General features: G+C 43.0%; 1 protein-coding gene across 1 annotated transcript; it reads left to right on the top strand.

The window, feature by feature from the left end:
• The first annotated feature begins 206 nt into the window (after positions 1 to 206).
• Positions 207 to 9,858, top strand: LOC130276032 (histone H2A type 2-B-like). Its single transcript, XM_056524830.1, has 2 exons — positions 207 to 313; positions 386 to 9,858. Exon 2 carries the CDS (start codon positions 395 to 397, stop codon positions 773 to 775), a length of 381 nt encoding a protein of 126 aa, XP_056380805.1. The 5' UTR covers positions 207 to 313; positions 386 to 394; the 3' UTR covers positions 776 to 9,858.
• The last annotated feature ends 1,679 nt before the right edge of the window (positions 9,859 to 11,537 follow it).

Raw genomic sequence — 11,537 nt, forward strand, 5'->3', positions numbered from 1 at the left:
GGTAATCGCGTGTTGCTGGTAGAAGCGTTTCCATCCATGGAATAACCCCTGCATTACTATCACAGCTCGGTAACGACATGCGGCGGCAGAACGCTCACACTACAGAGGGGGCGTGATTATGCAAATCAAGTTTGCCGATGTGTCCACTGAGAAGGAGGGAGCGCTCTGCTACAAACCAATCAGAGCCCAGAGCGCGCTAGGGAAGGCCGGAATGGGCGGGGCTTCGCGTCAGTGTATCTCTGGCTGTGGCGGAGGTTAGATTGCTTAGCGGGTGATCCATATAACGGGGACGTCTCTCAGTTTACCGATTACGGTACGACTCTGCCGGCTTTGTGCGCTGCGCTGAACCGCGAACTGTTGTTAAAAGTTGGTCTCTTCCCCGCAGGTCTGAGCCATGTCAGGACGAGGGAAATCCGGCGGCAAAGCCCGGGCCAAGGCCAAGTCGCGCTCCTCCAGGGCCGGGCTGCAGTTTCCAGTAGGCCGCGTCCACCGGCTGCTCCGGAAGGGGAATTACGCCGAACGAGTTGGGGCCGGCGCTCCTGTGTACCTGGCCGCTGTGCTGGAATACCTGTCGGCTGAGATCCTGGAGCTGGCCGGTAACGCTGCCCGGGACAACAAGAAGACCCGCATCATCCCCCGACACCTGCAGCTGGCGATCCGCAACGACGAGGAGCTCAACAAGCTGCTGGGTGGGGTGACCATCGCCCAGGGGGGCGTCCTGCCCAACATCCAGGCGGTGCTGCTCCCCAAGAAGACCCAGACCTCCAAAAAATGAGACCCGACTACCACCAGGGCCTGGGGGGAGGGGGATTCTTAGTGGTCACTCTAGATTTTATTGTGGTCAGGGGGGGGGGAGGGTCCAGGGCTGATCTCTACCCCCATTCCAGCATCTAAACTGTTAACTAGCTTTACCACCAAGAGTTTTTGTGACTGGCGGTCACCGCCACTTGTTTGTTGCACAGTGACCCCATTCACTTGTATGAGCTGATATGGTAATTTTTTTGGTCATATGACCAGAAATCGCTGTTAAGCACCTGCCCAGGATGAATCGGGGCGCACGCAGCATTCAGGTTCCTTTTTTGACTGACATATTGCTATGTCCGAACCCCCCACACCTTTATTATTAGGGTGGGTTCACACCACGACTTTGCTATACGGTTTTGGCATAAGGATTCATAAAAAAAAACGCACAGAAAACCGTGCCCATAGACTTCCCATTCAAAACCGTAAGCACCATAATGTATACGGTTGTCTCCGTTTTTCAAACCATACGGTTATTTACTTTTGTTTTTCTCCCAGACAGAAAACCGTGGCCTATCAGGTTTTTGGTCTGGGTGAAAAACTATTAAACCGTGTTTTTTTTTAACATCGGAGTCAAGGGGAACTGTACAGACCTGTATGTGCGTACGGTACAGACCTGTGTGTGCGTACGGTTCCATCCGATTTTCACCATATGGTTTATGACTTTGCACGTTTTTTTTTTCTTGGAATTTCAATCAAACAAGTGAAACTTTATTCATAATGGAGTGAAAAGTTTAAAACGCATATTTTTTTCGTAAAAAACGGATGCAACCGGACATCATTTTTCAAACAGAATACAGATAAAAAATTTGTACACACGTTCTGATACAGTTTAGTCAGGTTTTGAGGAATCCGTTTTTTTTTTTTTTTTTTAAATCAAAAACCTGCTACAGGAACTGTTTTGCAAAAACGTGGTGTGAACCCAGCCTTAGTATGGTCCAAAGTCTATACCTTACCACAGGGCTCAATAGCCTATAATGCAGATTTACTTTGGAGCCTGGGTCTCCTATATAAACAGGGCCTGGGGTTTAGGCTGCATTCACATGGCTGTCTAGACCCGTCCTGTTCTTCTCCCGTCAAAAATAAAAACAGACAAAAAAAATATACAATAATGGATGTTATCCGTTTGGCTCTGTTATTGTTGAGTTAATAAAAAATTTAAAAAAATTGTTCTGAGCATGCTCAGAAGTAAAAACGGATCAAAAAACTGATTGAAAAAACTAATGCAAACGTATGACCTTAAAGGCTCATCTGTTTTCCATAGACTTCAATGTAAAATTTACTGTATGCGTTTTTTCTTCCGTTTTTTTATTTTTGATGGAAGAAAAAATACTGCATGTGCTGTTTTTTCTGCCGTCAAAAAAACGGAAATGAGTGCAGACAGGTACAAACGGATGTAAACGGATTGTAAAAAAAATTCCATTGACGTAAATGGGATTTTTTTTAACTGTTTTTAATCCGTTTACAGCCTGCAAGACCGGAACCAAAACAGGGATAAAAAAAAAAGCAGGCCCAGACGGCCGTGTGAACGCACCCTTTGCCTGTACATCCTCGCAGTGGTTATAGTACTGCCTTTTGGAAAAAAACATGTTGAGAAGTCAAAAGTTTAGATTGAATAATGTCTCAAGTTATAATTCGGTGAAGAGTGCAGCAGCGCTCTTCACTCCCTGGCTGGCTGTTCCATCTGACCCATTCCCTGTGTAGACCAGTGTTTCCTAAACAGGGAGCTGTTGGCTTTCCAGGCATGCTGGGAGTTGTAGACTTGCAACAGCTGGAGGCACCCTGGTCAGGAAATACTGGTATAGACTAGTGCAGTGGAAGAGTCAGATTTGATTGACAGCTGGGGAGAGAGATGCTGCTTTACCCAGATATAACTTAATTTGGGGAGGATCTCAGGACCCCGTGTGATCTAGACTTGAAATGTCTAAGTGACAGTAACTCTTTAATTCATGATTTGCGCCTTTTGTAGAATTAACTCTTAATGTGCTGGCACGGCGGTAAAGCTCTCCCCTTCTCTATCCTCCCCTCCTTCACAAAAGGGTTAATAGGTCGCATCATTTGATAACTTAGACCTTTTTAGACTGTTTTCTCCTTAGTTCCGGTTGTAGTCGGTCAGTTTTTAGGGTTGCTGGTGTTGTGGTGTATTGTAATGATTTTTGTTTTCATAATTTGTAGGGGATGGACCCTAACAAAGTTCTTGGTCGTCACCACATTGCCGCTGCTTAAAGCGTAACTATCATTTTACAAAAGTTTTGATCAGTTGGGGTCTTGGTGCTGAGACCTCACCCCTTCTGATCTCTAGATATATCAGGGTGACTATAATTGAACCGTTCTCCTGCAAACAGATGAACTGAGCGCCAGGGAATAACGTATTGCTGCGCGTGTCACTCAGCTATGTCTCGCAATTCGTGGGGATCTCGGCTCTGAGACTCAAAACTCTTGACACGTCCCTGCAACGCATCAATTGTTTTGGGGAAAATGATAGTAACACTTTAACCTTTTGTATGTTGACTATAATGTCAGTAGGAGTGGACTTTACATTCAGATGTATGGGGGGGAGGGGGCTCATTGTCATTTTGGGGTTCTCATAACAGAAGGCCCTTTTATCCGGGGATGGTGGGTTGGTTATTTTAGTAGTGCTGCATGAGAAGCGCATTTTAGAAGATGTGGAACGTGGGCGTTTGTTTTTGTTCCATATGATGCAGCCTTAAAGGGGTACTCCGGTGGAAACTACACAAGTTGTGTTGAGTTTGAATTCAGTATTTTTTCCTCTGTAATTTTCACTAGACACCAAAATGTGGACACAGGCGTAGTGGGTCCCAAAGCCAAATAACTCCAGCTGTACAGAGTTGCATTTATATCTCCATTGCAAAGTTTTAGCACCTTCTGTTGGTAGAAGAAGAATAGTAACTAAGTCAGAGAAATGTAAAAGGGAGAGGTTTAAAAAAAAATCAACTTGATAGCCCTCTAACAATGATGTATACACTACAGTCCTATATTCAGGTATCTGCTTCTGTTGTATATATAGATTACTCTAGAAACCTATGTAGGGGACGTTAACACTGCGGAATTCCGCGAGTAGAATTCCGCACAGTGAACTGTACCATTAGTGTGAATGGGTCTTCCGCGAGACCCGTTCACTCTGCAAAATTTCAGGGGCGGACAATTCCGCCGCTGAAATTGTACCGCGCAAAGAAAGAACATGTTCATTCTTTGTGCGGAATTCCGAGTACTGCAAAGCCATCAATGGTGGCGGCACAGTGCCCCGCGGTCCTACCGCCAAAGTATCTTCGGCAGTGGCCACCTGATGGAATCTTGGAATGGTTTCATTTCAGAGCAAAGTTCTCAACAATTTTTGCCACTTTTTTTTTTTTTTCTAGTGCACAGGCTTAGGCCATATTCACACTATGGAATTTCTGAGAAATTCTGCTTGGAAATTTCCAGTGTAGTAGCCTCCAATTTTCTTTTCAGTGGGATTCTGCTGCACCTTTTATGCTGCAGAATTTCTGCCATGGAAGCTCAAGTTCTGGTCATGCTCATTGTTTCAGTGGAATCCTGCGCGGGCTGCATTAGTCAGTGGTGACAATAAATTTAGGCGGTGCTCACTGCAGACGTGGTCTCCAGGCGGAGATTTCTTAGTGTGAATTGGCCCATAATGTGAATCATTACCTATAGCACAAAGTTCTGTGCCGTTTTTTCTCATTGTATCTTTATAGGGGTTTGAATCTTTTGTTTTTCTGATTCTGAGCTCAGATATCCTGTGTAGACATCCCCTGCCTGCAGCCACCACTAGGAGGCGCTTGCTACCTTACTAGTTGAGACACATTGTCACCAAAGGGTAATAAATATTACAAACTTTTGTTTCATCACAATTTAAACAATTAGAATAAGGCAGCATTGGTCACAGTGCTGGTAAGTATGGCGGTGACAAGCGCATGGCAAGTATGATATTACTACTTACATCATATGAAAATGCTACAACAGGTGGGCTGGTATTCTAGTGCATCAGTGCAAAAGGTGATCTAAGGCTCCTTTCACACTAGTGATTTCTCCGTTATTGAAGTTCCGTCACAAGTTCCGTCACGATTTTCGGCAAAAACCTGCCGTTACAAAACCCCTGACGGCCGAGACTGAATTGCATTGCAGCCTATGGGATTTTGTAACTGCCCGTTTGCACCCGTATATGCCCGTAATTCATTACGGACGTTATACAGTGACGGGACATCGTGGCAGAAAAATTACTGCATATACGGGTACAAACGGGCAGTTACAAAATCCCATAGGCTGCAATGCGATTTAGTCTCGGCCGTCAGGGGTTTTGTAACGGCAGGTTTTTGCCGAAAATCGCAACGGAACTTCAATAACAGAGAAATCACTAGTGTGAAAGGAGCCTAACATGAACTTTATGTAGTCACCACTAATTTTTACTTAGTTACTTAGTTACTTACTTTTACTTAGTCATTAACCCCTTAAGGACCAGGCGAATTTTCAATTTTGCACTTTTTTTTTTGTCTCCTTCCCTTTCAATAGCCATAACTCTAATTTTCTTATGAGGGCTTGTGACTTTTTCGGGACCAGTTGTACTTTTGTAATGACTTTCTTCATTTTTTTTTTTTCCCACAGCATATACTCCGAAACGGAATAAAATAATGTGAGGTGAATAATGCAATTTCGTAATCTATTTATTTATATATTTTTTGTAGTAGGAGCTCTTCAATGCATTCACCATGCGGTGACATTAACATGTTATCTTGATTCTTTAGGGTGATACGATTACAACAATATCCAATTTGTACAGCTTTGACTTTTTAAAAGTTCAAAACTTTTAGAATTTTTTTCTATAACTTTATTTTTCCATATACCAGGCTGTTTGAAGCCTAATTTTTTTTGCACCGCGATCGGTACCATATTGGTATTGATCAGTCTTTTTTTATCCCTTTTTTTTTTTTTTTTTTATTCCATATTTTTGTATTGTAGTCAAAACAGCCCAATTCTGTTTTTTTAAATACATTAGTACCTATGTGCTGCACTGATCCATGAAATCTGCACTCTTTTGGTAGTCTGCCCCAGACAGGCTCTATCATTAGGGGGCAGACTGAGGCTCTGGACAACAATAGCGTTATGGATCACCAAGGGGTTAAAAACCACTTTTGACATGTTGATTGTACTGGGTCTCACTCCTGAGACCTGCTGCAATGGTGAGTTATTAGCCGGGGAGGTGAGCGGCATTGCGCTCTGCTCCCTGGTCAACCGAGAGATCCGCCCATTTCTCTTCATAGAACCTTAGGGAGAGAAATATACAGATCTCTTGGCTGGCTGGGGAGTGGAGCACAATGCTACTTGCTTCCCCGGATAATCACTCGCGAACGCAGCGGCTCTGTCGTGTGATCAACAACAACTTTTTGACATGTATGATTGACACATTAAAAGTTTTTTAATGACTAACACTTTAACAAAAGTGTTAGTGATATTAACAGTAGTGTTTGGAACAAAATGTTTCGAATGCTTAGCGCCGGCGCTGGGAGCTCGTGGAGTCATAGCCCCGCCCCCTCATGACTTCACGCCCCACCCCTCAATGCAAGTCTATGGGAGGGGGAGTGATGGCTGTCACGCCCCCTCCCATAGACTTACATTGAGGGGGTGGGGCTATGATGTCACGAGCTGCCGGCTCTATGCATTCGGAACATTTTGTTCCAAACGCTGAGCAGCCGATTACCCCCCCCCCCCCCATGTTGGACTTTCACTGCTTGCATTATGCCACCCCCCCAACAAGCGTTTTGGCAAGGCTTTTGTCTGGGGTTGGCATAATCTAAACGAGTCCTAGAATTCAGACCTCCAATTACATACAGTCTCTACCAAATGGTGTCAACATAGGGAGGGAATTGTTGCGGTGCTTGTGACTTGTTAATATTATAAACACATTTGTACTTTTCACAGAAACAATATTTACTGTGCTGATTCTTTTCTGTGAACACCTTTCGCCTTGATGCACTTTATTACTAATTCTCTTGTGTTTATACCATTAGTTATATCATACCTACAATGTGCATGTCTCCCTGGTGATGCTCTCCTATATGGGACTCTGTTTTATTCTCGGGACAGTATACTTCAGTAGGGTTAGACTTTGTTCACACCTGTGGTGTTTTTTGTTTTCTGTTCCATTATAGAAGCAGAAAACCAGAAATGACTGATCGTTCACAGAACACACAGAACAGCACCTGACGGACTCTTTGATTTATACTGGGTTTCCTTATGGTGTCTGTTGTTTTGGCAGGAAGAATAGTGTGCTGCATGCTGCGCTGTTCTTCCTGAGAACAAAGCCTTTGTTAGATTTTATTTTTTGTTAATGTAGTTAATATTAAGTATTGCAATAATGACAATCTGTATATTGATAGATGGCTAAACTGCGCACTGGATTGACCCCAAGTATTCCGTAGTATTGTTACAATTTTCCTACTCTCTCTCTAAATTGGAATATTTAAAGGGGTACGCCGCTGCTCAGCGTTTGGAACAAACTGTACTGAACGCTGGCGCTGGCAGCCCGTGACATCATAGCCCCGCCCCTCATGCTGTCACACCCACTCAATGCAAGTCTATGGGAGGGGGTGTGACAGCCATTACACCCCTTCCATAGACTTGCATTGAGGGGGTGGGGCATGACATAATAAGGGGGCGTGGCTATGGCATCAGGAGCTGCTGGCTCCAGCGTTCGGAACAGTTTGTTCCTAACGCTGAGCAGTGGAGTACCCCTTTAATAATAGAACAGTATGCACTCAGCTCCAAAGTATCCTGTAGTGGTGAATGGCAGCAGCTGGAATGCTATCATGTAACACTGACCCGTAAGTCTTAGGATAAGTCCATTCTATATTATATTATTTATCTATTTCCTTCAAGCACTTTAATATTTAGTTGGTTAACCAGGTTACAGCATCTGGAAATACAATATGTCTGCCTTGTATAACATATCCTGGTGTAGCACCCATGCTTCCCTTTCCCACAGGTAAACATTTGCACCTATTTGTATAATCTGCAGATAACATTTTCACTTCATAAAGGCTTGTACTGACCTTCCATCATGTCCTATTTCCCAGAGTGGCATTCCCTGCTGGTTCAGTGTCTTCTTTTAGACACACTGGCCCAGATTTATCAAACTGCGTGAGAGAAAAAGTGGAGGGCTTTTTCCACCGCAACCAATCACAGCTCAGCTTTCGCTTTACCTCAGCTCGTTAGCTGAGTTGTGATTGGTCGCTGTGGGAAAATCCCTCCACTTTTTCTCTCACACAGTTTGATGAATCTGGGCCTCTGTTTTATCAATGACTGCTGCTCTGGAGGATATAATACAGACCGTAACTCCAGAATCGGTACAAAAAAAGCTTGTGTGTACAAAGTGAAACTTTTATTGTAGATTAAAACGGAAAAGTATGTGCTCTTCTGTAGAAGGAAACTTGTCATGAGTGAAACTGAAAATTTGTTTCACCTATGGAGAAATCTCAGTTTACAAGGAAGAGTCCCCATTTTCTTATCCCTTTTTTTTTTTAATTGGGTGGTCCAATTTTATTTTTATGTGCCCAGTCTGGGGTAAAAAAAAAATACCTTCCTCGTTTCCTCTAGAGCCAGTCCAATTACACATCTGGTTCCAGGATAAAAACAGCAGAGAGGAAGGTAAGAATATGGTTTTTGAATATGTTCCCCCAGGCTGATAACATACAAAAATCCTGAATAACTCCTTTTTTAGGGTACGTTCACACATACGCAGATTTGATGCGCAGGATTTTCTGCTGCAGATTTAAATGTAAACTAAATGACTGAGCACAGCTTCTTATTTGCGCAGGATCCTGTATGTGTGAACGTACCCTTGAAGGGGTACCCCGCTGCTCAGCGTTTGGAACAAACTGTTCTGAACGCTGGAGTCGGCAGCTTGTGACGTCATAGCCCCACCACTCATGACATCATGCCCCGCCCCCACAATGCAAGTCTATGGGAAGGGGCGTGGCGGCCGTCATACCCCCTCCTGTAGACTTGCATTGAGGGTGTGGGGTGTGACATGTAAGGTGGGGCTATGATATCACAAGCTCCCGGCTCTAATCGTTCGGAACATTTTGTTCCAAATGCTGAGCAGTGGAGTACCCCTTTAAGGTTCTCAGATATGTGGTAGTCCAGATGTTGAAGACCACTGGTCTACAATAACCTTAATCCATATATCTTGTGTTTTACCAGCGTTGAGCTGTTTTAGAAAGCACCTTTATTGTTTAGGATAATTCATGCACTTTATCATGTGAATTTGCCCGAAAGAAGAACTGTAATTTTGTTAAAAATCCAAAAGCTCTTTAGACTCCTCATTAGACCTATAATAGTCTATTGACGTGGTTACTGCTGTCTATGAAAGAGGCTCCTATGAATAGTATTGATAAAGTTTTGAAAGCCCTACAATTGTTCCCGTCTTTGACCTGCTAAAGCCTTTTTGTATTTAATGTAAGCTAGGGTTGGATTTACAGCTGGAAAGAAAAGATGTGAATTGTGGCTGCGGATCATGTATGGTGCTAGGAATCGCCTCTCCAGACTGGGGTCACACAAGGAAATTTAGTCTGTATTATCACGTTCAAAAATGTATCAATGTATTTTGTAGAATATGTAAGATGCTTCTTGGTACGTTTTCGATATACCCCCTGGATGACTTGCAGATGCTGCACAATGCCCTTTGTGAAGCCAGCCTTAAATGGTATTTAAGGGGTGCAATAACGTTTGGGTGGGTTGTCTTGCTCTTTGGTGAACAATTGGGTATAACCTCTATCACCAGCATCACCTTTTATGCTTCCAGCACTTAACCGTTGTGAGCACCCAACTTCTTGCCATAAAGTAAATCCAGCCCGGGCCTCTATCACCACCATGGTTTATCCTTCATAAAACGTAACCCTGTCTATCTCCTGGTGCTCTCACTGTGTCTTGTTAGGGGCCAGGCCACTTGGTCGACAATGAAGAATGGTGACAGAAGTGAATTTTAGTTCTTACTTTACTGTATGTTTAAGATTGTCTTGAGTCGTTTTTAGGAGCACTTTACCAATGTGTGCAATATTGTTTCTTTATATATTGGACAATGTCTTTTTCTATTTAATGTGTCAATAAATAACTTCCCCCTGTTTTAAACTGAAATATGAGTCTGCATTACTGAGATATGTGCCAAATAATAAGTGACAGCTTTCCTCGTGGTCTGTGCTTAACAATGATCCCATGGTGATGCCCCACACTTCTTTCTGTATGTTAAAGAACATGATTTTTGATATTCCCATAGTCTGTTGCCCCATGGTGGTACCCAAGACTTGTGTATGTTTAGAGCCTGGTGTTCAATATTCTCATAGACTGTAGGAGTCCATGATGGTGTCTTGTTGCACCCAACAAATGTTATGACGGTTGTATCAACTGTCATTGGAGGAAGTTAGTCAGCTGCTGTACTAGTTTAGTCAACAAATGGGACAGTGAATTGGTTGTGGTTCACTGTTCGAGACCAAGAGCAGCTGTGCTGTATAACTTATATTTTTTTATTTTTTCCTAGGATGGCACTATGGGGCATTTCATGAACAGTTTTGTGTAAGTATTCTGGTGTAGAAAAGTTAGTTGCACACCTTTTGGTGTGAGCAGTGCAAAACTATCAGGTCTAATATTTGGGAACTTCTCTGAAAAGTGGTTTTAGTAGAGCCAGAGAAGCTCAACAGATTTGCTGTGTGTTCAATTATACAGTCAGGTCCATAAATATTGGGACATCGACACAATTCTAACATTTTTGGCTCTATACACCACCACAATGGATTTGAAATTAAATGAACAATATGTGCTTTAACTGCAGACAGCAGTCAGCTTTAATTTGAGGGCATTTACATCCAAATGAGGTGAACGGTGTAGGAATTACAACAGTTTGCATATGTGCCTCCCACTTGTTAAGGGACCAAAGGTAATGGGACAGAATAATAATCATAAATCAAACTTTCACTTTTTAATACTTGGTTGCAAATCCTTTGCATTCAATTACAGCCTGAAGTCTGGAATGCATTGACATCACCAAATGCTGGGTTTCATCACTGGTGATTCTCTGCCAAGCCTCTACTGCAACTGTCTTCAGTTCCTGATTGTTCTGGGGGCATTTTCTCTTCATTTTTGTCTTTAGAAAGTGCAATGCATGCTCAATCAGATTGAGATCAGGTGATTGACTTGGCCATTGCATAACATTCCACTTATTTCCCTTAATAAACTCTTTGGTTGCTTTTGCAGTATGCTTTGGGTCATTGTCCATCTGCACTGTGAAGCGCCGTCCAATGAGTTCTGAAGCATTTACCTGAATATGAGCAGATAATATTGCCTGAAACACTTCAGAATTCATCCTGCTGCTTTTGTCAACAGTCACATCATCAATAAATACAAGAGAAGCAGTTCCATTGGCAGCCAGACATGCCCACTATGCCATGACACTACCGCCACCATGTTCACTGATGAGGTGTATGCTTAGGATCATGTTCCTTTCCTTCTCCATACTCTTCTCTTCCCATCACTCTAATACAAGTTGATCTTGGTCTCATCTGTCCATAGGATGTTGTTCCAGAACTGTGAAGGCTTTTTTTTTTTAGATGTCATTTGGCAAACTCTAATCTGGCCTTCCTGTTTTTGAGGCTCACCAATGGTTTCCATCTTGTGGAGAACCCTCTGTATTCACTCTGGTGAAGTCTTCTCTTGATTGTTGACTGACA

Source organism: Hyla sarda, chromosome 6 (assembly GCF_029499605.1).
Source record: "Hyla sarda isolate aHylSar1 chromosome 6, aHylSar1.hap1, whole genome shotgun sequence".
Classification (NCBI taxonomy): Eukaryota; Metazoa; Chordata; class Amphibia; order Anura; family Hylidae; genus Hyla; species Hyla sarda.

Excerpts from the sequence above, each read along its gene's own strand:
- LOC130276032 (XM_056524830.1), top strand. The coding sequence starts at position 395 with ATGTCAGGACGAGGGAAATCCGGCGGCAAAGCCCGGGCCAAGGCCAAG.